The 22,591-nt window shown below is 47.8% G+C and overlaps 2 protein-coding genes across 2 annotated transcripts; one reads left to right on the top strand and one right to left on the bottom strand.

Moving 5' to 3' along the window:
- The first annotated feature begins 230 nt into the window (after window positions 1–230).
- Window positions 231–4,074, top strand: lratd2a (LRAT domain containing 2a). Its single transcript, XM_049750876.1, has 2 exons — window positions 231–1,132; window positions 1,716–4,074. The coding sequence occupies exons 1-2, from the start codon at window positions 593–595 to the stop codon at window positions 2,001–2,003; spliced, it is 828 nt and encodes a 275-aa protein (XP_049606833.1). The 5' UTR covers window positions 231–592; the 3' UTR covers window positions 2,004–4,074.
- Window positions 4,075–10,387: 6,313 nt separating this feature from the next.
- On the bottom strand, window positions 10,388–13,897 carry trib1 (tribbles pseudokinase 1). Its single transcript, XM_049750868.2, has 3 exons — window positions 13,346–13,897; window positions 12,429–12,721; window positions 10,388–11,425 (listed from the first exon to the last, which is right to left on the bottom strand). The coding sequence occupies exons 1-3, from the start codon at window positions 13,652–13,654 to the stop codon at window positions 10,978–10,980; spliced, it is 1,050 nt and encodes a 349-aa protein (XP_049606825.1). The 5' UTR covers window positions 13,655–13,897; the 3' UTR covers window positions 10,388–10,977.
- Between the last annotated feature and the right edge of the window lie 8,694 nt (window positions 13,898–22,591).

Raw genomic sequence — 22,591 nt, 5'->3', positions numbered from 1 at the left:
ACTTCTGTACATTATTTATACAACTTACAGCTGGTTGAGAGTTTAAAATTTCAAAATATGATCATATTTGATGGATTTAATTTTTTCGTCTTTTATTATTTATCGTCGGTTATTCCATAGACCTAATATAGACGTCTAAATTAGGTCCACACAGACGAGAGGTCTAATAGACGTCTATTGCTCAGTGGAATGTGCCCATTTCCGTTTTTGCACTTTTGTTTTGACCGGCACTCGGTCCTTGACTTCCGGTTACCAGGTCGGTCACGGGCGCCGCACGTGAGTCTCCTGGAGTGGTGAGGCGGACTCGAGACTGCTTCGCAATCGGGTCAAGTCTAACCAAATCGGAGCGGCGGACTCTGGATCTACTTTGGTGTGCAATTGTGCGGATTTTATCGACGCCTGCACGGCACGCCAACTTTGACGCCGGAAGAGACGCTCAGGTTAATTGCAAACACCTGAGGGGGAGGAAGAAAGGAGGACTGCAAAATATTTCCTCCTCTTCTGTTTTCGCACACTGTTGCAGCGTAATTTGAATTCAAATTTGTCCAAATGGCGACATTTTGACCCTCCGCAACCGAACTTGTTCCCTCGAATGGGGAACCACATGGACCGGTTAAGTTACGCCGAAGTTCCCACCGTGGACCCGCACGGCGTGGACCTGGACGAGGGCCCTCGCATCGGCGTCTCGTACATTTTCTCCGGCGGGGACGACAACGAGGACGAACCGGCTGGAGGTGGTGATGTTGTAGGTGCGGCGGACGGGACTCAGCCAAACGCGAACTCTGAAGAAACGCCGTTCGACCCCCGGGAGGAGGTGGAGTGCGCCGTGTACAAGCTGGACGAATGCGTGTATGAGAAGTGCCGCCGGTCTTCCAGCTTGGAGGTGTATTCGCCGGAGAACCTGCTAAACAAGTGCCGCGCAGGCGACCTGGTGGAGTTCGTAGCCTGCGGCCAGTACCCGCACTGGGCGGTGTACGTGGGCGACTTCCAGGTGGTCCACCTGCATCGTGCAGAGGTGAAGAGAGCCTTCCTGACGGATGCCGGCCGAGGGAGACGCTGCCGGATCGTTAACGAGCGCTACAAGTTCCGAGCCCGATACCCCGACGCGGTGGTGCAGAGCGCCCTGAAGCAGGTGGGAGACCGTAGGACTGAAATGCACTTAAACAGTTTTCTCCACCTTATTGATTTCCAGCATTTTCTTGTAACACGTCAATACTAAAACATACAACTGTAAATATAAACACAGGTTTATTGACAGTCTATTTGAGATGCAATTCACACAGTGTGCAGCGTATCCGTGTGTTGTGCCAGTAAGGGGCGTGGCCTAGTGAGTGACGTCTCATTGACGATTCCACGTTACAATCTCCATGCTCCATATGTGAGTTTTCAGTTTTTTATTTCACCACCCCATGATTCAGTGCGTGAGTTGGAGTTTCATTTTATTTTAGACAGTTTGTTCTTTGTTTCCATTTCTTTTGACAACTTTGTGCAAAAGATCGATGCTGGATTGAGTTGAGGAGCTTTATTTAGGCAAAAGTAGTGCTGCTCCTCTAGCTCCTGGCATCTTGGTGGTAAGAAACCAGGGAAAGGGAGTTGGAGCTCAATTTAGTCTAAAGCGGTGTTTTGGTGATCTTGGTGACAAGGAACTATGAAGACGTGAGCATTAATGTGGATGTGAAGAATCTGGACTAAAAGGCTCCTACGGCTCGCCATAGGTGGGCCTGAAGGACCACGAGCTAAGCTGGCGGAACTCGGAGAGCTTTGCCGCCTGGTGCCGCTTTGGCCGGCGGGAGTTGAAGGCCGGAAGCGAGCTGCCCGCTGGTGCCCACCACCAATCGTACACACTGCACGTCTTGCTGGGCGAACACAAGTATTCGCACGCCCTCGAGTTCCAGAGCCTGGAGGACACGATCGCCGAGAAGAGACGTGGGGACTCCCTGGGTCGAACTGCCCTCCTCCGGGAGCTGGCCGCCCACATGAGGACCGAGACCGGAGATCACTGATGGCAACAATCCGGACTATCTTGCTCTTCTTCAAGTCTGCTTTTAGCACCTTAAATGGGGGCTTGGACATATTGAAATGTTTCATTCCAAATTGTTCGTATGACTCACAAAAGTAGGTTTTAAATGTGTCCTCAATTTGATGTTATTGCCTCAAACCTGCGGGATATGAAACGATGAATTGACCTAAAAAAATTTAAGCGGAATCAAGCTCAATGTAACACAAATTTTAACAACGGACTAAACTGCTCAGAGCCTCAACTCTCGTTGGCCGATGCACACGTCACTCACTAGGCTAAGTCAAGTGAGTGACGTTACTGTGGTGAACGTGAGGGTGCTGACCTCAAGTGGACTAAAATGTTCACTGCACATTTAGGCTTGCTGTTGAATCTTTTTATGCACGAATTGATGCGATAATTGGTAGAATTCTTGATTCTGAAAATATTTGATTAATCTGGCTGCAGGAGGTTTAAGCATTTTTTTCATGCAGTAAAATTATCTTTTTAATGTACAGTGGAGCCTCGGTTTTCGACCACAATGCGTTCCAGAAGACTGTTCGAGAAGTGAATCGTTCGAATTCCGAATCATGTTTTCCCATACAAATAATGGGAAAAAAATTAATCCGTTCCAAGCCCAAAAAAAAAAAAGCCTTTTTTAAGCATTTTTTCATTTGCGCATTTGTATCCGATTGCGCAAATGCAGCGCACCGCTGAACGCGCAACTGCACTGCCCTGGTTGCATTATTGTGACAGCCATCGCTGTAATTTAGAAAATATTTTTAAATTCCTGATGTACTTTCCAAAATTTAAGTGGACCTCAGTGCGCAGGGAGCTTAATTTTGTCCAATCGTGCAACTGCCACGCACCGCCGAATGCGCAACCGTAGCGCGCCGCCGACCACGCAACTGCACCGCACTGGTCGCATTATTGTGACAGAGCAGTCGCAAAAATTTAGAAAGTATTTTTAAAGTCCTAATGGACTTTCCAAAATTTAAGTGGACCTCAGTGCGCAGGGAGCTTAATTTGGTCCGATCGTGCAACCGCAGCACGCCGGGCGATCACTGTCGCATTGCTTTAGGAGCGTGTTTGTGTTTTAGGATGGCTTTACTGCTCCCACTTGCTTCCTTTGGAGGCATGATTAGAGTTGATGCAATCCTCAGAGTAACGAGAATGTAATAACGAACGGAGTCAGTTGGCAGTTGCGGGTCCTCTCGGCTCATCTTGCAAGGTTCGACAACTGAATCTCGTCCGACACCCGAAGCAAAAAAATCTCGAATTTTTTGTTCGAATACCGATTTGTTCGAGAACCGGGACGTTCGAAAACCGAGGCTCCACTGTACTTTAAACTCTTATTATATTGGCTAAAGGAGGTACTTGTGCATCTTGTGTTGATAAATGTCCTCAAGTTTGTAGGTCAAAGTACTTGAAAATGTTACTTCGCGCTAAAACAATTTAGATTCATCTTTTCATTTTGTTACATGTACAACTTGCTTGATTTTGAAAAGCGACCATGTACTGGTATATCTTGAAGTATGCTTAGCAATGTAGCATGTGATTATTTTTGTCTTTGCTTTGAAATCTCAAAAGCAGCTCCCCAATCTGCGCTTTGATGTCGCCGGCGCGCTAATCCCCGTCACACTGTGGCGATTGTTGAATTTCTAGATAATCTCCCTTTTTTGCTTTCTTGGGATTAACGCAGGAATCTGATGTTTTTTTTTCTTTATTACGTACAGTTAGTTATGTAATGTGTGCCGTCTACGAGTGTTGTGTGACGTCAGAAGTTGAGCGTTGACTTACGTGCTGTATTTGTCTGTTGCAGAACCACACGCACACACACACACACACACACACACACACGCACACCCTCACACATGCTTTATACAATAATCACACACACAAGAATCACATTCACACACCCAAAGACTCACCCATGTACTACACTACACACACCTGCTCTCACATCCTTACGACCAAACATGTGCCGATACCCTTTTGCCAGTTTGCCTGTATGCCCCTATGAGCAACAGTGCCTATTACTTTTTTGCCAATAAATCAGTAAAGCAGTCAAAACTGAACCACGTCTTCCCTCCTGTGTTGTGACGGACACCCGGGGGCGAAAAGAGCATGGCGCCGCGGATGGCTGCCACGGTGAGTCGCTCTCCGTTTCTTTGTCTTATTTTGTGTGTTTTCTGTGTCTTCTGCTGTCTTTCCCGGATCACTTTTACTAGAGAAGCACTGTTAAACATCGGTCAGTCTTCTTCTGGTATTTTCTCCTGTTCTCTCTGATTCAGACTGTTTGTCGGAGATTTTAGCCGGAGCGGCAGTGCTATACAAGCTAGCGCGACGGCGGCGACGCGGAAAACGAGCGGGAGCCCTCGTAAAGCTGAGGCAGAGAGGGTTCCGTTCTGCCCTACCGTCAATTCATCTGGCGAATGTCCGCTCCCTGGCGAACAAGATGGACGAACTGCTGCTCCTCACTTCAAGGAACACGGACTTCAGCAGATCCGCCGCGCTGTGTTTTGTTGAAACGTGGCTTAGCGAACGAACCACCACGCCATGGAGTTAGCTGGGTTTCGGCTAACGCGTGCAGATCGCAGCGCGGAGCTCTCCGGAAAATCAAAGGGAGGTGGTCTCTGTTTCTACATTAATGAACGTTGGTGTACCGATGTCATGGTGTTGAAAGAGTTTTGCAGCCCTCTCCTAGAAACACATAAACTGCCGGCCGTTCTATTCATCACGGGAGTTCTCCTCGATCGTCATGGCGGCTGTTTACATCCCACCACACGCACGTGCAAGTGAAGCCACGCAGATGCTGGCTGACCAGGTGACAGACATGGAGAAACTTCTACCAAATTCACTAATCATTGTTCTGATATCTAATCTTAACAGGGCGAACCTCGCACACGAACTCCCCAGATACAGACAGCACATAACGTGTCCCACCAGAGGGGCACAGACACTGGACCACTGCTACACCGTAATTAAGGATGCATACCACTCTGTGGCTCGTGCAGCTTTAGGACTCTCGGACCACTGTCTAGTTCATCTGATCCCTGCCTACAGACAGAAACTAAAAACTTCTAAGCCTGTGGTGAGGACTGTCAGGAAGTGGACAGTGGAGTCAAGGCAGGACCTCCAAGCCTGCTTTGACTGCACCGATTGGAGTGTTTTTGAAGCTGCAAATTCAGACTTGCATGAACTCACTGACACTGTCACATCATACATCAGTTTTTGTGAGGATCTGTGTGTGCAGACTAAGACCTTCTGCACGTACAACAACGACAAACCTTGGTTTACACCGAACCTTAGGAGGCTGCGCAAAGTCAAGGAGGAGGCATACAGGAGCGGCGACCGGGACCTGTTCAAGGAGACCAGAAACACACTGAACCGAGAGGTCAGGAAAGCCAGGAGGTGTTACGGGGAGAGCCTGGAGAGACACCTCTCTGCCAATCCTGATCCCTCAACAGTGTGGAAAGGCCTGCAGAGCATCACGGGCTTCAAGAAACGAACCCCCCGTCCTGTGGAGAGCCCAAGGCTCGCTGACCAGCTAAACAGGTTCTACTGCAGGTTTGATCGGTCCTCCCACACAACGGGACCTCCTGCAGCACAATCCACATACTCACCTCCCCCCACAACTGCTCTGTCCACACCTCCATCACCGTGGTCACCGACTCTCTCTCTTGCAGAGGCCGCGCCCGCACTCCAGATTCGCGAGGAGGAAGTGCGCCAGATGTTCCGGAGACAAAAGATCAGGAAGGCACCGGGCCCAGACGGCGTGTCACCTTCCTGCTTGAAAGTCTGCGCTGAGCAGCTGGCGCCCACCTTTGCACGGATCTTCAACCGTTCCCTGGAGCTGTGTGAGGTGCCCTCGTTCTTCAAGAGCTCCACCATCGTTCCAGTGGCCAAGAAGCCCGCCATCACAGGTCTGAATGACTATAGACCTGTTGCACTGACATCTGTGGTCATGAAATCTTTCGAGAGGTTAGTACTGAACCACCTGAAGGATGTCACGGGCCCCCTGCTGGACCCCCTCCAGTTTGCCTACCGGGCAAACAGGTCGGTGGATGATGCGGTCAACATGGGACTGCACTACATCCTGCAACACCTGGACACCCCAGGAAAGTACGCCAGGATCCTGTTTGTGGACTTCAGCTCGGCGTTCAACACCATCGCTCCTGACATCCTCCAACAGAAGCTCATCCAGCTCGCGGTGCCTGCCTCCACCTGTCAGTGGATCACCAGCTTCCTGACCAACAGGAGACAGCGTGCGAGGCTGGGGAGCATCACATCTGACACCCTGACCACCAACACTGGAGCCCCTCAGGGATGCGTCCTCTCCCCACTGCTCTTCTCCCTCTATACCAACGATTTCTCCGCAAGTGACTCTTCCGTGAAGCTCCTGAAGTATGCAGACGACACCACTCTCATCGTACTGATCCAGAACGGTGATGAGACTGCGTACAGACAGGAGGTGGAGCGGCTGGTCCACTGGTGCAGCCAAAACCACCTGGACCTGAACCCGCTCAAGACCGTGGAGATGACAGTGGACTTCAGGCGAGGCCCTTCACCACTTTCACCCCTCACTATCCGCAGTAATACTATTCTCTCATCAGACACCTTCAAGTTCCTGGGAACCACAATCTCTCGGGACCTGAAATGGACCGGCCACATAGACTCTGTCGGGAAGAAGGCCCAGCAGAGGCTGTACTTCCTGAGACAGCTCAAGAAGTTCAACCTGCCGCGGGAGCTGCTGAAGACCTTCTACACTGCCATCATCCAGTCTGTCCTCTGCACCTCCATCACTGTCTGGTTTGGATCGGCCTCCAAACAAGACAAGCACAGACTGCAACGGACAATAAGGACTGCAGAAAAGATAATTGGAATCAACCTCCCATCTATCCAAGACTTGTACCTGTCCAGGACCAGGAAACGTGCAAGTAACATCTCAACAGACCCTTCGCACCCAGGTTGCAGCCTGTTTGAACTACTCCCCTCCGGACGCCGTTATAGAGCTCTGTACACTAAAACCAGCAGACACAGAGACAGCTTCTTCCCCCAGGCTGTCGCTCTGATGAACTCACACCACTCTTAGAGTCTCAGAGTCATTACTGTGCAATAACATCCCGCTTTCCAGACCTTTTTTGTCTACACTGTTTGTACTATGTGTCCTCTCTGCATCCATTGCAGCCTGGTCATCCTAGAAGAGGGACCCTCTTCTGTGGTCTCTTATCAAGGTTTCCCATTTCCCCTAGCTGGAGTTTTGAGTTTTTCCTTGCCCTCTTGGGAGTTTAAGATCAGTTTAAGATCAGGGGATGTTTGACAATATCTTTCGTTCTTCACATGTCCTGAGTGTTGTTGTTAGTCACCTAAATGTTGAACAGAGGCTGTGATTTACCGAAGTCAAATTCCTTGTTTGGCACGCTCAAACATGGCGAATAAAAAACTCTTGAATCTTGAATAACCATCCGAGCCAACACCCTATACAATCCTCAGGTTCCCCAACAATAGTGGTAGCAGTTTGCATTATTTTATTGCAATGTTTTTCCTTATTCAGATTTGTTTCAAGACTACAGTTAGTTAGACTTCACTTTGATGGTTAATGCAGTTATTGCAATTTTGTTGTTTTATCACAGTAGATTGGTTTATTTACATTTAAACAAAAACAGAAGCCATTCATTTACAAATGTGATTGCACTTTAGTTTAGATATTTAAATGTTCAGATATTAAGATGTGATAGACGGTGTTTACTTGATTTGAATGAGGCAAAATAACATGCTTTTTCTCGAATTTATTGTTATAATCATTTGTTTCAGATTTACTGTAATTATTTCTGTATAGAAATTGGTGTTCAAAAAGTCTTTTTTCAAACTTGAGTCTTAAAAAAGAGGCGGTCGTCTTATAATCAGGGTCGTCTTATATTTGGGCCAATACGGTATAAATATAATATATAATATTTTCATTTTTATTTATAATTCATTATACAATTTTTTAAAGTATATTTTCATTTTCATTTATTCTTCGCCTACTCAAGTACTAAACACGCACCCAGAAAATGACCGATAAATCATCCAATCTATTGACCTATCAATGGCCCTATTCGTCAATATCAATGAATGTATATCTATCTCATATATTCCATACTAGTACATTAAATATGATGGATCTTGGATGTACGTCTTGATTTTGGACCGGCCCGCATTGGTCTTTCAGGGTAAATTGTTTCTTGCGCACGAATTGCAGTGTATCAAATTGCCACATGGGGGTACCACAGGGCTTCCGTCCTTGTTTCCCTCCTTCCTTCCTTTCCCCGCCTTTCCTAATTCCTCCTTTACCGTCTGTAGTACAGACTCTGTACAGATGTAATTAAATTGTTTATATATGTATTCTTGCCACAGAGAAGTAGTGAGGGGATAATGATGGGAAGAAATCATTACAAAAAAAAACATCTTTATTAATCTGTAACATTCATTAGAAATCTACAACTATTTCCATGTGTTTCTCCTTTGAGGATGAATGTGAGTTCAACCGTTCCTTTGCTACCTTCACGTACGCAGTGCAACATGTTGTGCACTTGTATCAGGCTTTCTGCATCTGAAGCAACCAAAATCACCTAAACAAAATCATCTAGTCACTTTGCAGTTATCATTAAAAAAAAAAAAAAAAAAACATTTGATAAGTTATCGAAGAAGAAAAAAATGCTGCATTGCAGTGACGTGCGGTGAGGTTCATGACGTCCCGTCCCCCGGGGTAAAATTTGTCCGGCACCTAACCGTGTCATAAAAAAGGTTGGGGAACGCTGCTCTAGTGTGGCTTATTTAATTTGAACTATTTTAATTAAAATCTCATATCAGCAGTCTTCACACAAAACACTAATTGAATCAAAAACTCATGGAATCAAAAACTTGTTTTCGATCGTGTGTACCACTCCGTTTGAAGATACATGCTCCTAAATCCCGTTGTCCGAATCAAACCTTTTAACTCCAGAGTTGCTCTTCTTTTACTGATGACCTCCTGCATCGACGGAAAATCCATCGTTGAAAATCGTTTGGCTATGTAATCCTCCATTGTAAAACGAAATGTAAAAACGAAAACAAAACGAATGTAAAACGAAATAAATGGACGACTGCTCCTCAGTTGTTCACTGTAAATTTAAACTGGAGATCACTTGTTCTACGGGTGGGCGCATGAAGCGTCCCGAGATCACTAGCACCCCCTGCCATAAGGCTGGAGAACCTTTTTTCGTAGCCTCCATAAGATCTCTTTTCAAAGCCGTTTTGTTCATCTAAAGAAACACGACGTTACAGACGGATGACAAAAAACACAAGACATTATATACACCAGCTTAACTACGGAAATTAGTTAATATAGCCACAGTGTTTGAACACTTAAACAGCGACATAAAGACAGTTCAGTCTAACTGCATAGCCTGTCAACATAGGCAGCCGTGTGATTACGCAATGCTCAGAGGAGGCTAGACAGGAGGTTTGCTCCTCCGAGCGAATCGTCTTCGGTTTTAAAATAACTATAAAAATTCAGCGATTTTGGTTCAAAATGATACAAAATTATTGAAATTAAAAGAAAAATGACTTTATAATAAAAACCAAATGAATTTGTTTTTCCCCTTTTCATGATGGCAGGGGAGGCGTAGCTGTGCTTTTCCGTCCTTACATTTGGAGCTAAAAACAATGCCCGTCCATGTCGCTTTGCCGAGGTCGTAATTCAAAAGATCACATTTTCAAAACAACTCAACTTACGTTTCAGTGTTTTTTGGATCATAGTAAACATGCAACAACAAAAAGATCTTGTGGGTACTAATTAAAAGCATTTTTTAAATCATAAACTTAAATAAAATGTATCCATCAAAAAATATTTTGTTTTGGGTGGTCTAATTTTTTTTTTTTTTTAATTATAAAATACAAACAAATGGTTTCAAAATTGTAGCCGAAATTTTTTTTTCGGATGAAGTATCAGAAGAAACGTGTTTTAATATATTCACGAGGTTCACGATGATAGTCATCAAAAGTCGCATCGTGGATGGTTTTGCTCGTGTGTGTGAATGAGCGTGACGCATCTGCGCCGGGCGCCAGTCAGCCAGGCTGACGAGGTCTGTCGTCGCCGCCGACATCTGTTAAGCCGGCCAAGCGTAGCGCCGCTCTTGGTTGCTCCGTTTGAGCGCCGACAATTGAAGGACTTGTCAAAAATCATTAGCGCCCAAAGAACATCCTAAATAATGCGCTCTTGTTTCAAAGAAAATACCCCAAAATAAGAAAAATGTCATCATTCAAATTTCTGTTTGGCCTTGGACACAACTTGTATGTATTTCAAAGACTCTGCATCCTTTTGCCCGTCGTTTTGAGCCTCAATCAACGAGAGACGAATTCCGCCTGTCTGTTATTATGACAACCAAATGTCGTTTTATGTCTTGACTTCAAACTTGTCTTAGCACAAACAATTAAAAAATAAATGCCCATAGAGTACACAAACACGGTACAGCGAGCCCCAAAGTTTAGCATTCACAAATTTGCTGATTTCTTTCTTTTTCTTTTTTTTTTTAAATCTTTGGTATCCTTGCTTATTCAACTGAAAATCTCAGCTTGTCGACCAAAGCCAGTCAAGCTCCTCGGTGCGGGAATTTTGTTGTTGTGTTTCATATCAAATTGTTTCCCCAAACATATTAGAACTGTCCAAAACTTAATTAAATGTCACAATACCATTTGTGTAAAGTGCTCGTGCAAATATCTGTTTGCGTAATGCGAGATCGGTTTGTGCTAGCTTCCTATTAGGCTAGCTAATGCTCTTGGCGAAGGTAGTTAAATACTTTGACTGCAGAAGACGGTTGTTAGTTTATGATCGCGCACATGCGAGAAACACCGTGTTGATGCTTAATGGTCCACTGTTTTAAGTGCTTTGCCACCACCTAGTGGCCCCTCTATACTGATTTTGCCAATCCACAGTACACCGGCGGGTTCATTTTTGGTCAGGAGAGCAGACGGTTGTCGTCCTCCACCTCGAAAGATGGCACCATCTGCTCGGCTGGGCTCGCTTCCGTCGCTGGGTGTCGGAACCACGGGTGCGCCAGTAACTCGCAAGCCGTCAGTCTCTCCGTTGGTTCCTTCCTCAGAAGGCTCTGGACTAGGCAGCGGGCCCCGGGCGAGAGTCCCTCAGGTAGGCAACAGTGTCCCCGCCGGATTTTGGAAAAGAGTGCGCCCGGGTCGGCGTCGTGGAAAGGGTAGCGGCCCGCCAGCATGGTGTACAGCACTATGCCCAGGCTCCACATGTCAGACATCTTGCCCGAGTAGGGTGTCGCCCCACTGAGGATCTCCGGGCTGACGTAGGCCGGACAGCCGTGTGTGTCGCACATGGCGTCGTCCCGTGGGTCCTCCAGGACGTGGCAGTCTTCCAGACTCTCCAGACGCACTTGGGTTCTGGCAGCACGCAAAAAGAAAAAAAAACATTAGCGTGGTGATGACATCACATGACAATTACTGTTTCTGTATAGTGATAGTAGGAGTATGGTGAAAAGCACTAGCTATGTTCTGTAGTTTATATTTGATGATCTTTTTCACGCTGCCTCGTTGTCTGTAAATTCCTGTGGCTTGGATTTGTTTTGACTCGTCTGTTTTTGGGCAGTGGTGCAATTTGCCCGGCAAGTCGTTGTCTAAGAAAATCCCGAAACTGCGGTTCACGCTCACACCCGTGCAAAGCGGCGACACTTAGGCTCACAGTGGATTTATTTCCTCTCTCACTGAAGCCGACAAAGAAAAAAATAAGACGCCAGGCAGCCCAGCCGCCCCCTTTTTTTTCCTCCGGGTGTGTGCACTGCGTGACTCACTGCTCGACAGACTCGCAGATATCGGGAAGAGTCGTGTTTCGCTGTCGTTTGCCATTCATCTGACGTTACCTCGCTTTCAAGCCTGTCCAAGAGGCAACAAATAGTTTTTCCAGCCGAGGAATTTGCGTTCCAACCTGAAAACTCTCTGAGGCCAAATCATTCATGCGTGCGCCGCCACCATGTGTGAATGGAAGCATTTGCACGCCCCATGTCAGGGATGAATAATTAGCGAGCGAGTGGTGTAACTGGGACGATTGTCTCCCAATGCGGGCCTGGCTGCCCGTCTGGCACCTTTAATGCCCACCCGCCTTGTCGTACGACGAGATGGCGGCACCCAGACATCAAATTGTGCAGAACCTCCCACACGCACGCATGGGCAGCCTGGCCAGAGCATCTGCCACCATGTTTCTTCTTTAGGATGCTTCCTTAGGTACCCCTGCATGGTCGCAAAGTGTCCAACAGAAGCGTTCCGATCCCCTTTTCAAATGTTTGAAATCGTTTTTTCCTAGCTTTTGCCTCGCCGCTCTGCACTTTTCGGCCTGTCTGCAATTTTTCGAAAGCCGTTTTTGCCATTCCACTCTTTTTCGTGCTCTCACCTGTTTTGGTCGACAAAAACAAATTTGCGCAGCTTGAGGTCGCCCAGTACGACGCCCGCCTGGTGGCAGTGCGCCACCGCCTGTGCCATCTGCCGGAAGAGCACCCTGGCCCGCGTCTCGTCCAGCCGCCTATGGCTCTTCACCAGCGTGTGCATGTTGCCAAAGTCCTTCTCCAGGAAGATGTAGACCTCGTGCTCCCCGAGGATCACCTCCTGGACGGTGGACACGCCCGGGTGTGGGGGCACCACCCTATAGGCTTGGATCTTCTGCTGGTATTCTGCCATGCTGAAGACCTGTGTGGAGAGAAAAAGCTGGTCAGTGTACGGCATCAGCGTGGCCCATTGGCATGAACTCTGGCGCGGGCATTCAGCGGGCCAAGCCACCGATGTGGCAATTTGGGGCAATATAGCGCCTACTACTGCTGAGGATGACTTATTAGTTGACACCTTTTTTTTTTTTTTTTGCACTTAGTATGGCAACCTCTATGAAGTCAGCCATTTTGAACACATTCCAAAGTTTGGTGCATGCTGCGTAATAGTGATCAGCGGAGGAAGCAAGCATTCCGATTTGGCAAGCCTTTTGCAAAAACGGGCGTGTTTACATTCTGTTTGCATCTCAGTCCGTTTTGCAAGAGGACGCATGAGTCACGGCTGTGTGAAGCATTAACTTCAACACCCGACAGGAGGCCTGCCTGCAGGGCTGACCGCACGCGCACATATTGTGGTGTATAGCGCGTTTCATGGTGACAACTTGAGAATTTCTGGTGTGTCACAATATGACGCGAGTGTTTCAAGCGACAGTGATGACGTGACGCCCGAGCAGTTCGCGTGACAACGTCGACAAAACAGCCAGTTGAGCAACCGTCATTCACGGCTGAGAGTTGCACAATGGCCGCGACGCGCGCGCACGCACGATACCTTGCACAGAAGCTCGTCGCCGGTGTAGACGTGCACGGCGCGGCAGTGTGAGCCGTCGCACTCGGCCGTGGCGGCGGGCACCAGCAGGAAGGGTCCGATCCTGGACGGTGTCCGCTGGGTGACGGCGGCGATGTAAGCGGGGGTGCTCGCGGTTGTGCCAACGAGGAATCCTCCGTGCGCGTCCCCGGCCTCGCTGCTCAGCCTGCGGGCGCGCATGGCCAGAGGCTGCGGCGGCTCCGAGTCCGAGTCGAGCTGCTTGTGCGCCCACCTGGCCGGGGCCCCCGAGCGCGCGCTCCACGGGACGCTCATCCCGGTTTGGCTGGAGGTGCAAGCTCGCTTCACAACAGGGGTGTCCTGGGCTCCATTTTGCCGGGCGTCCGATGCTAATCCCAATTTGAGGATGAGGAGGACGAGGGGTAGGTGGAGGCAGTGGAGGGGACAGGCAAGGTGTGAGGGAGCGAAAGAAAAAGAAAGAAAGAAGAAAAGAGCGTCACGGCCGTAGAGAGGCAGTGGCGAGCGAGTGAGTGAGTGAGTGAGTGAACGAACGCTGAACGCCTTACCTCTCAACTTGAAAGCACCGCCCTCTCTCTCTCTACCTCCCACTCTCTCCCCCTTCTCTCTCGCTGTTTCGCTAATGTAGGTTTTTTAGGCAGGTGAAGTGATGATCTTTAACTGTAATTATTGCAATTTATTTCTAATATTTGAACACTATTTTTCAAAACTAATGAATGTCTTTAATTTCATTATTTAAATCGTTTTAACCCTTTGGTGCGCAACATATGCACACCCCCTCTTATGCGCAACATGGGTCTAAAAAGACTCGCATTCATTTCCAATGGTATTTCATGTTGGCTGAGTTATTTGTTCTATCTTTTGAAATCAGTTTATTTTATGATTGAATATTCCAAATATTCTTTAAACATCTTGTATTTTATCACCACTGATCATTATTTCTATTTTTATTTTCATACTTTATGAACTAATATAAGGCGGCTCGGTGACACACTGGGTAGCACGTCCGCCTCACAGCTAGGAGGGTGCGGGTTCGATTCCACCTCCGGCCCTCCCTGTGCGGAGTTTGCATGTTCTCCCCGAGCCCGCGTGGGTTTTCTCCGGGCACTCCGGTTTCCTCCCACATCCCAAAAACATGCTTGGTAGGCCGATTGATCACTCCAAATTGTCCCTAGGTGCGAGTGCGAATGGTTGTTTGTCTCTGTGTGCCCTGCGATTGGCTGGCAACCGGTTCAGCGTGTCCCCCGCCTACTGCCCGATGACGGCTGGGATAGGCTCCAGCACACCCGCGACCCCCGTGGGGACTAAGCGGTTCAGAAAATGGATGGATGGATGGATGAACTAATATAGTATCTATACTATTACATACTCCATATTTTGCAGGCTGTCTTGGCATATATTGCCGGAACTTGCACCTGCCTGCCTCGGAAAGGTACAAGCTGCTCATCTATGGTGACACAGTCACTGGGGATGAACCGTTTTCCGCAGTTTGCCAGGAAACAGTCCCACACATACCTAAAGGGTGCCATGTGATCTGTGTCCAGTCGCAGAGCCCTGGTCTTCTTGTCATCAAAGCATATAGCGCAACGAAAATCTTTATATCTCCTCAGCCCCATGGTGGCTTTGTAAAGTGGATTCTGGAGGGGATCCAGAAACAGCTCCCGTAAAGCCACATCCCAGTTCTTCTCCCCCCCTGCAAGGAGGGTCAAACCCAAAAATGCATCTTTATCTATGCTTCTCCACTCTTTCCCTCTTGCTGTTGCTGTTCGTCGTCCCTCTAAATTGGTGCATTTTAGAACCTCCTCAATGATATTGTCACTCATGAATATTTCCTAGGCATCTTTTGGTGAAACAGCTGTTGATCCAGGTGTAGGTCCTGGGCAGCTCCTGAGAATGTTATGGCTTCTGGTTCTGTCATGAGTGGGAGGATTCTCATCCCAGTAAGATTGCTTTTTACTCAGTCTGCTGGACTGGGTCTGAGTTTCCTCTTCAGAAGACTCCTTTGATAATACAGACGACTCATCTGATGAGTCGTCTATATTATCAAAGGAGTTGTCTTCGTGAAACGTAAATGAATTCCCAGAAACAAATTCACCCTGTGGCAAATATTCTGGGTCATCATAAGAAACCTCACACTCATCTTCCTCATCTGCTTCTTCCTGCAGCATTGAAATACTCAGCAATACATAAAATACCATAGAAAATGGATACGGGTCATTTTAGACCCATGTTGCGCATTAGAGGGGTAGTGATAAAAAAACGTTTTTTGTTCAAAAATTTAAAAAGTAAAAATGAAAATAAGGATGTAGAAAGGTCAAAAACTAGTTAATTGAGGCATTCCTTGAGTACCATCCATCCATCCATCCATCCATTTTCTGAACCGCTTCGTCCCCACGGGGGTCGCGGGCGTGCTGGAGCCTATCCCAGCCGTCATCGGGCAGTAGGCGGGGGACACCCTGAACTGGTTGCCAGCCAATCGCAGGGCACACAGAGACAGACAACCAATCGCACTCACACTCACACCTAGGGACAATTTGGAGTCTTCAATCGGCCTACCAAGCATGTTTTTGGAATGTGGGAGGAAACCGGAGTGCCCGGAGAAAACCCACGCGGGCCCGGGGAGAACATGCAAACTCCACACAGGGAGGGCCGGAGGTGGAATCGAACCCGCACCCTCCTAGCTGTGAGGCGGACGTGCTACCCAGTGCGCCACCGAGCCGCCCTGAGTACCATCCGGTGGAATTAATTTATTGCAAAGATATATAAAATATGAACTCAGCTGGGTCTTTTTAGACCCATGTTTTCCATCAAAGGGTTAAAATTCAATTCAGTTTCATCATTTTTATTTCTTCACTCAATTGTTCTCATTGTTAAACAAATAAAATATTAGTAAAAAATGACGTAAAAAACACACAATTCCCCCCAAAATTTATGAATTGGACATTTTCGTGACTTTTGTTTTTGGTGTTTTTATTCAGTTTTGATTGACACTATCAAGCGCAGTGTTCTTCTCTTTGTGGGTTTACATACCTACGTACTGAAGAGATGGGTTCCAAAAAGTCCCGCCTTGCTACAAAAACAGATTTGCTCACACCTCATTGAATAAAGTACATAAGCATGTCATGAAGTGAATGGAGCTGGGCGACAATTATATTCACACATTAAATCAATAAAAGAAACATTTTAACCATATATTTATACCTACAAAATAAATCTATAAAGAAGACATAACTAGACATTTTTGATATGTGATGGACTAAGTGGTAATGGGAAAATGTTTTTATAACTTCATGATATGATGTGTATTTTTGTGCACTTTGAAATAACAAATGTTTTTGGGTATATTGCCTGAATAGCTTAATGACCCTTAATGACCTGTTCAATGCATGCCTGATGTTTTTCTAAATCACAGACACTGCCAAGGGCGTCTAAGAATGCTGAATACTTGATTATACGTATCTTATGTTTTGCCTAATGGTTGATGTGACGTCGTATGTTACCTAACGCTAGACGCCAGCCTTGGATTATTGGAGAATGTTCTGGACAGAGGGAAATGTTTTGCCTAACAAAGAAAATATATGGTTGGAAGCATGATTAAATGTGACGAAAGTAAGTAAGTGCATGGAATGTGAAAAGAATAAACATGGTATGTGGTGAGTAAAAGCTTGGCACGGAAAACTTTGCATGGAAATAGTCAGGAAACATTAAACGAATTGAGTATTAATGAAATTGATAAATGCAGCATGATCACAAGTTCACGTCCCGGCTAACAGTTTGTCACACCCAAAACCTCACGTAATTCCGTACAAAATGACAAATTGGCAGGATGATGAATGGATGATGTGCGACAGAGGGTGAAGTGGATGTATGCAGAAGTTCAAATGTTTACAGGAAGTACACTTGGAGATAAAACCAGCAGAGGTGCCAGAGGGAGAGCAGCAGGAGAAGAACAGAGAAGAACCCGGCCAAAGGGCGAGGCCAAGGCCGAAAGACTGGAGGCAGGTGGATGGAAAAACAACAGCCCCCACCAAGCCAACCCCCCCCCAACACACACACACAGACACCGAATCGCCAATCACCGCATCAACCTCCCATGGACTCATGCGCTTATCAACCTCACACCCACTCCCATGGAATCAACTGTCATGCGAGCCTGCCCCACCCCCATGGAATCATCACCCATCGAACTCGGCCCCCAACTGCATGTGGAACTGAATATAAGCTGACCAAGGAGCTTTGAACGTTGCTTTTTCTGAATGGGAACTTTCTGCTCTTGAGCATTGTCACACGAAAAACCTAGCACTGCATTGTATTTTTCCTGTAAACAGAGCTTTCTTAACAAGAATTGTGATTGAACTCAACCAACCTGTGTCAGTTTAATTTTTCACTTCACTGGTTTCTTTTATATCAAACAAATTATTTTAGGTGCATTACCTGACATGTTTCGGCGATTTCTTCCGCCTTCATCAGAGTGTCACCAATGTGGTTGTGACGCGTCTTTATCAGCTGATGGATGAAGGTGTGGCTCAACATGTACAACATACACACACATATCAAACCACATACAACACTCCATCAAATACTGGTCCACCCAAAGACAAAGTCAACCCGGAAAATAAATGCAATTCTATATACGAGATTCCATGAAAATCATGCAATAAATCGTACATCGGGGAGACGGGGAGGAACTTCATCACAAGAAAAATAGAACACAAGAAGGAGTGTGAGAAGGAGACAGCAACAAGACAAACAAGAGCAATAAAACTACAAGCAGAACAGGAACACGACAAGTCAGCCATTACCGACCACTGTAAAAGAGAAAACTACATCATGGACTGGGAAAAGGCCAGAGTCATCCGCACTGAAGAAAACAAACATCAGCGTTGGATCAGGGAGGCCATTGAGATCCGCAAGCGGGGACCGAGGACCATCAACAGGGATGAGGGAGCCTACATGCTCTTTACAACCTGAAACAGCATTCTGGAGAGGTGAATGGACAGCAGAGGGCGTGACTCACCTGTCAAATCTGACAAGTGAGCCACGCCTTCATCCATCAGCTGATAAAGACGAGTCACAACCACATCGGTGACACTCTGATGAAGGCGGAAGAAACCGCCGAAACATGTCAGGTAATGCACCTAAAATAATTTGTTTGACATAAAAGTGAAGTGATTAAAAAGAAAAAACAAGATGAACTTAGTACAACTAACAGTTTAACTTTTGTTTCGGTGTCTTATTCTTTTCCTAAAACTGAAGAAAGAAAACAAGCACGCAGTGAGTTGTCACATGACGGCATCAAGACAGGACGACAACACCGAACGACAGCAACCAATGATCCGACAGGGAGTGAGGGGCAGACAGGACTTATATACATGACAGGTTAACGAGAGGCAGGTGGGAATAATCACACTGATCATGGACACACAGGAGGGGAGGGGCGAGCACACACACAGAACCCAAGACAACAGACACATAGTGGAGCAGTTGGGGACGAGACGTGACAGAACCCCCGCCACAAGGGACGGCTCCCGACGTCCAAAAAAAAAAAAAAAACTAGGGGAACCAAACCGCACACGGGCGGCGACTTGGGGAACCGAACCGCACCGCACTCGGGCGGCGACTTGGGGAACCGAACCGCACCGCACTCGGGCGGCGACTTGGGGAACCGAACCGCACCGCACTTGGGCGGCGACTTGGGGAACCGAACCGCACTCGGGCGGCGACTTGGGGAACCGAACCGCACTCGGGCGGCGACTTGGGGAACCGAACCGCACTTGGGCGGCGAACTGGGGGACGGAACCGCACTCGGGCGGCGAACTGGGAGACCGAACCGCACTCGGGCGGCGAACTGGGGGACCGAACCGCACTCGGGCGGCGACTTGGGGTACAGAACCGCACTCGGGCGGCGACATGGGAGACAGAACCGCACTCGGGCGGCGACTCGGGAGACAGAACCGCACTCGGGCGGCGACTTGGGAGACAGAACCGCACTCGGGCGGCGACTTGGGGAACCGAACCGCACTCGGGCTGCGACTTGGGGGACAGAACCGCACTCGGGTGGCGACTTGGGGGACAGAACCGCACTCGGGCGGCGACTTGGGGGACAGAACCGCACTCGGGCGGCGACTTGGGGGACAGAACCTCACTCTGGCGGCGACTTGGGGGACAGAACCGCACTCTGGCGGCGACTTGGGGAACAGAACCGCGCTCAGCGGCATACGAAAGTCAGCGACGCAATCGGCGGCATTTAAAAGTCCAGATCGCGATCAGCGTCAATCGGAAGGCGGAGCTGTGGCAGCAGCATGAGCCACCACGCGCCACAGCAGTGGGAGTGGGGCCAGGGACGATAGCGGGTCCGGTGCAGCTGGCCCGAAATCTGGCGACGCCCGCAGGTCCTGCAACGCTGGGATGGAGCCCGGTGGTGGCCGCGAGTCCGATGGCGCCGGGGGGCACTCCGATAGCGGCCGCGGGTCCGGCGTCGCGGCAGCGAAGTCCGATGACGGTCGCAGAGGCGATGGTGCCGGGAGGAACTCCGATGGCAGCCGCGGGTCCGGCGTCGCGGGAGCGAAGTCCGATCGCGGCCGCAAAGCCGCTGGCGCCAGAAGCACTCCGATGGCGGCCGCGGGTTCGGAGTCGCGGGAGCAAGTTCGACGGCAGCTGTGGAGCCCACGGCGATGGAACCTGCTCAGACTTGGATCGGGCGTCGCAGTGGAAGCTGGTGGTGGAGGGGGGTCCAAGCGCTGGTCGTTGTAGTGGTCGGCTCATTCTGTCACGGTCGGGGGTGGAGCATGGAGCAGGACGACCAAGTGCAGCTTGGACCAGGGTTTATTGAAGCAACTCAAAAGGCAAACTGACATGACTTAACAAACAATAACTTGACTGACTGACCGGGACGTGAAACAAGAAGACAGCAGGACATGACGGCATCAAGACAGGACGACAACACCGAACGACAGCAACCAATGATCCGACAGGGAGTGAGGGGCAGACAGGACTTATATACATGACAGGTTAACGAGAGGCAGGTGGGAATAACACTGATCATGGACACACAGGAGGGGAGGGGCGAGCACACAGACAGAACCCAAGACAACAGACACATAGTGGAGCAGTTGGGGACGAGACGTGACATGAGTGAATTGTAAAACAGGTGATTGGCTATGGCTCTTGCCGTGTGGAGTGGATAGCTCGCTTCCCAAATTGTGGACCAAATCCAACAATACATACGTACGTATGTACTGTTGCGTGTTGTGCAGGGATGTCCGTAGTTGAGGCAGGAAAAACAAAGATGTGGAGTGTAGAGTTGGTCCTTTATTGGCAAGATCTTGGGTTGTTCAATGGCAGTCAGTACATAATGGCAAGGCGGCACATCAACAACAACATCTCTAGGTCAGCTTGTTTTATACTGTCCGGAAAGGCGGGAACTTGTCACATGACCATTTGGTATCTGTGAGTGTGGGGGGGGGGCGTCATCCCTCTGTGTGTGTGGGTGGGTGTGTGTGTGCCTATGTGTGTGTTGTATTAGTGTTCTGATTTAGCAGTTGTTTATATAAACTAAGGGAAAGCATTGCATAATATGAACATTAAAACGTCCGTATGATTGTCTAACCTAATAGAATATGTACAGATTGCTGTTGCTCTCTCTTCAGTACATACATACATACATACATACATACATACATATACATACATACATACATACATACATACATACATACATACATACATACATACATACATACATACATACATACATACATACATACATACATATGTACGTCCGTACATACGTACGTACACGTACGTGCGTACGTTTGTACGATCGTACGTTCGTACGTTCGTACGTACATACTACATAGTACGTAGTATGTATGTATGTATGTACGTACTACATACATACATACATACATACATACATACATACATACATACATACATACATACATACATACATACATACATACATACATACATACATGCATGCATGCATACATACACACGCACGCATGCACACACACACACACACACATACACACACGTGCATGTGCACACACACACACGCGCACACGTGCACACACACACACGCGCACACGTGCACACACACACACACATACATACATACACATACATATGTACATTCATACAGTTGGTCAGGTGAGCATGTCCCCCATAGTCGTCCAAAGAGGTGACCTATGTAGGTATCCCCTTGTGCTCCAATTGAACTCGCATGTGATATTTGTGTTTGTTACGTTGACCAATGTGACTCAACCGCGTTCAGCCTGCGAGCCACATTCAGCTACAATAGCCGCAAATGTGTGTGTTGTAAACAAGCAACGCATAAGCAGGTCGCGCAAAGTGACGCAAGAGGCCGCCAATGCCATGAGGCCTCGGTGAACTCTGAGCTGTTGCGGCAAAAAAGGCTGCCGGGCACAATGTGTCAAGCGAAAAATAAAGTCAGTGTGTAGATTGTGCAGTGCTTGAATGTTGTTCCACATTTTAAAAGAAATACATGTACCGATCGACCAGTCAAAAGATTATGATTATAAATAATATCAAGAGTTGTGCAAAAAAAAATGGTATTTGTCACAATAATCAAAATCAGGACACAGCTCAGCTTCCAGCTGTCAATTAGAAAAATTGGCCAAGAATTCGTAAAGTGGGCCACAGCGCTGGAATCACAGCAATCGGACGTCATTTTTCACTTTGCGTTATTTGTAGCTGTTGGGTTCGTTTCTGTCGTGTCGAACAGGGACTTTGCGTTGCGTGCTTTTCAAAACGTCTCGTCATCTGCGACGTTGTTGACATTCCGGTTCCCATCGCAAACAAAAACATTCTTGTATGGCCACCAGGACGCAGGAATGAGCCCAGTCCGTGTCGCACCTGGAGAGTCTCTTGCCACAAATCTATTTTGGTGCCTTCTGGGAATTAAAAACTTGTTCATGCATAGTGAGCTAGCAAAAGGGCTCATCTTGAAGCGTGGCATCTTTTCTCGTGCTCGCGTTTATTTCGATTGCGCGAGTCGAGTCGTCTGGTGGGAGGAGCCATCACTTTGCAGATATGACACATCCGTGACGTGAAGCAGCCTTTGCCATCCATGTCCTGGACTGTGGCTTATTTTTAGCGCTTTCTATCGGCACTTCTCATTAATAAAAGCACGCTGAGTCATCCGGGTGCTTCCGTGACTCATTTGTGCCGCTATAGAAAAAGTATTGCGAGACCACAGACCAGTCGCAG

This window comes from Syngnathus scovelli, chromosome 19 (assembly GCF_024217435.2).
Source record: "Syngnathus scovelli strain Florida chromosome 19, RoL_Ssco_1.2, whole genome shotgun sequence".
Classification (NCBI taxonomy): domain Eukaryota; kingdom Metazoa; phylum Chordata; class Actinopteri; order Syngnathiformes; family Syngnathidae; genus Syngnathus; species Syngnathus scovelli.
Note: the sequence above shows the minus strand (reverse complement) of the source record. Positions and strands in the feature narration are given on the sequence as shown.

Bases quoted from the DNA above. Each gene is read 5' to 3' on its own strand.
- lratd2a (XM_049750876.1), top strand. From the start codon at position 593: ATGGGGAACCACATGGACCGGTTAAGTTACGCCGAAGTTCCCACCGTG. The intron at 1,133-1,715 runs GTGGGAGACCGT...GGCTCGCCATAG, and splicing joins TGCAGAGCGCCCTGAAGCAG to GTGGGCCTGAAGGACCACGA.
- trib1 (XM_049750868.2), bottom strand. From the start codon at position 13,654: ATGAGCGTCCCGTGGAGCGCGCGCTCGGGGGCCCCGGCCAGGTGGGCG. The intron at 12,722-13,345 runs GTATCGTGCGTG...CTCTCCACACAG, and splicing joins GCGACGAGCTTCTGTGCAAG to GTCTTCAGCATGGCAGAATA. The intron at 11,426-12,428 runs GTGAGAGCACGA...GCGTGCTGCCAG, and splicing joins GTTTTTGTCGACCAAAACAG to AACCCAAGTGCGTCTGGAGA.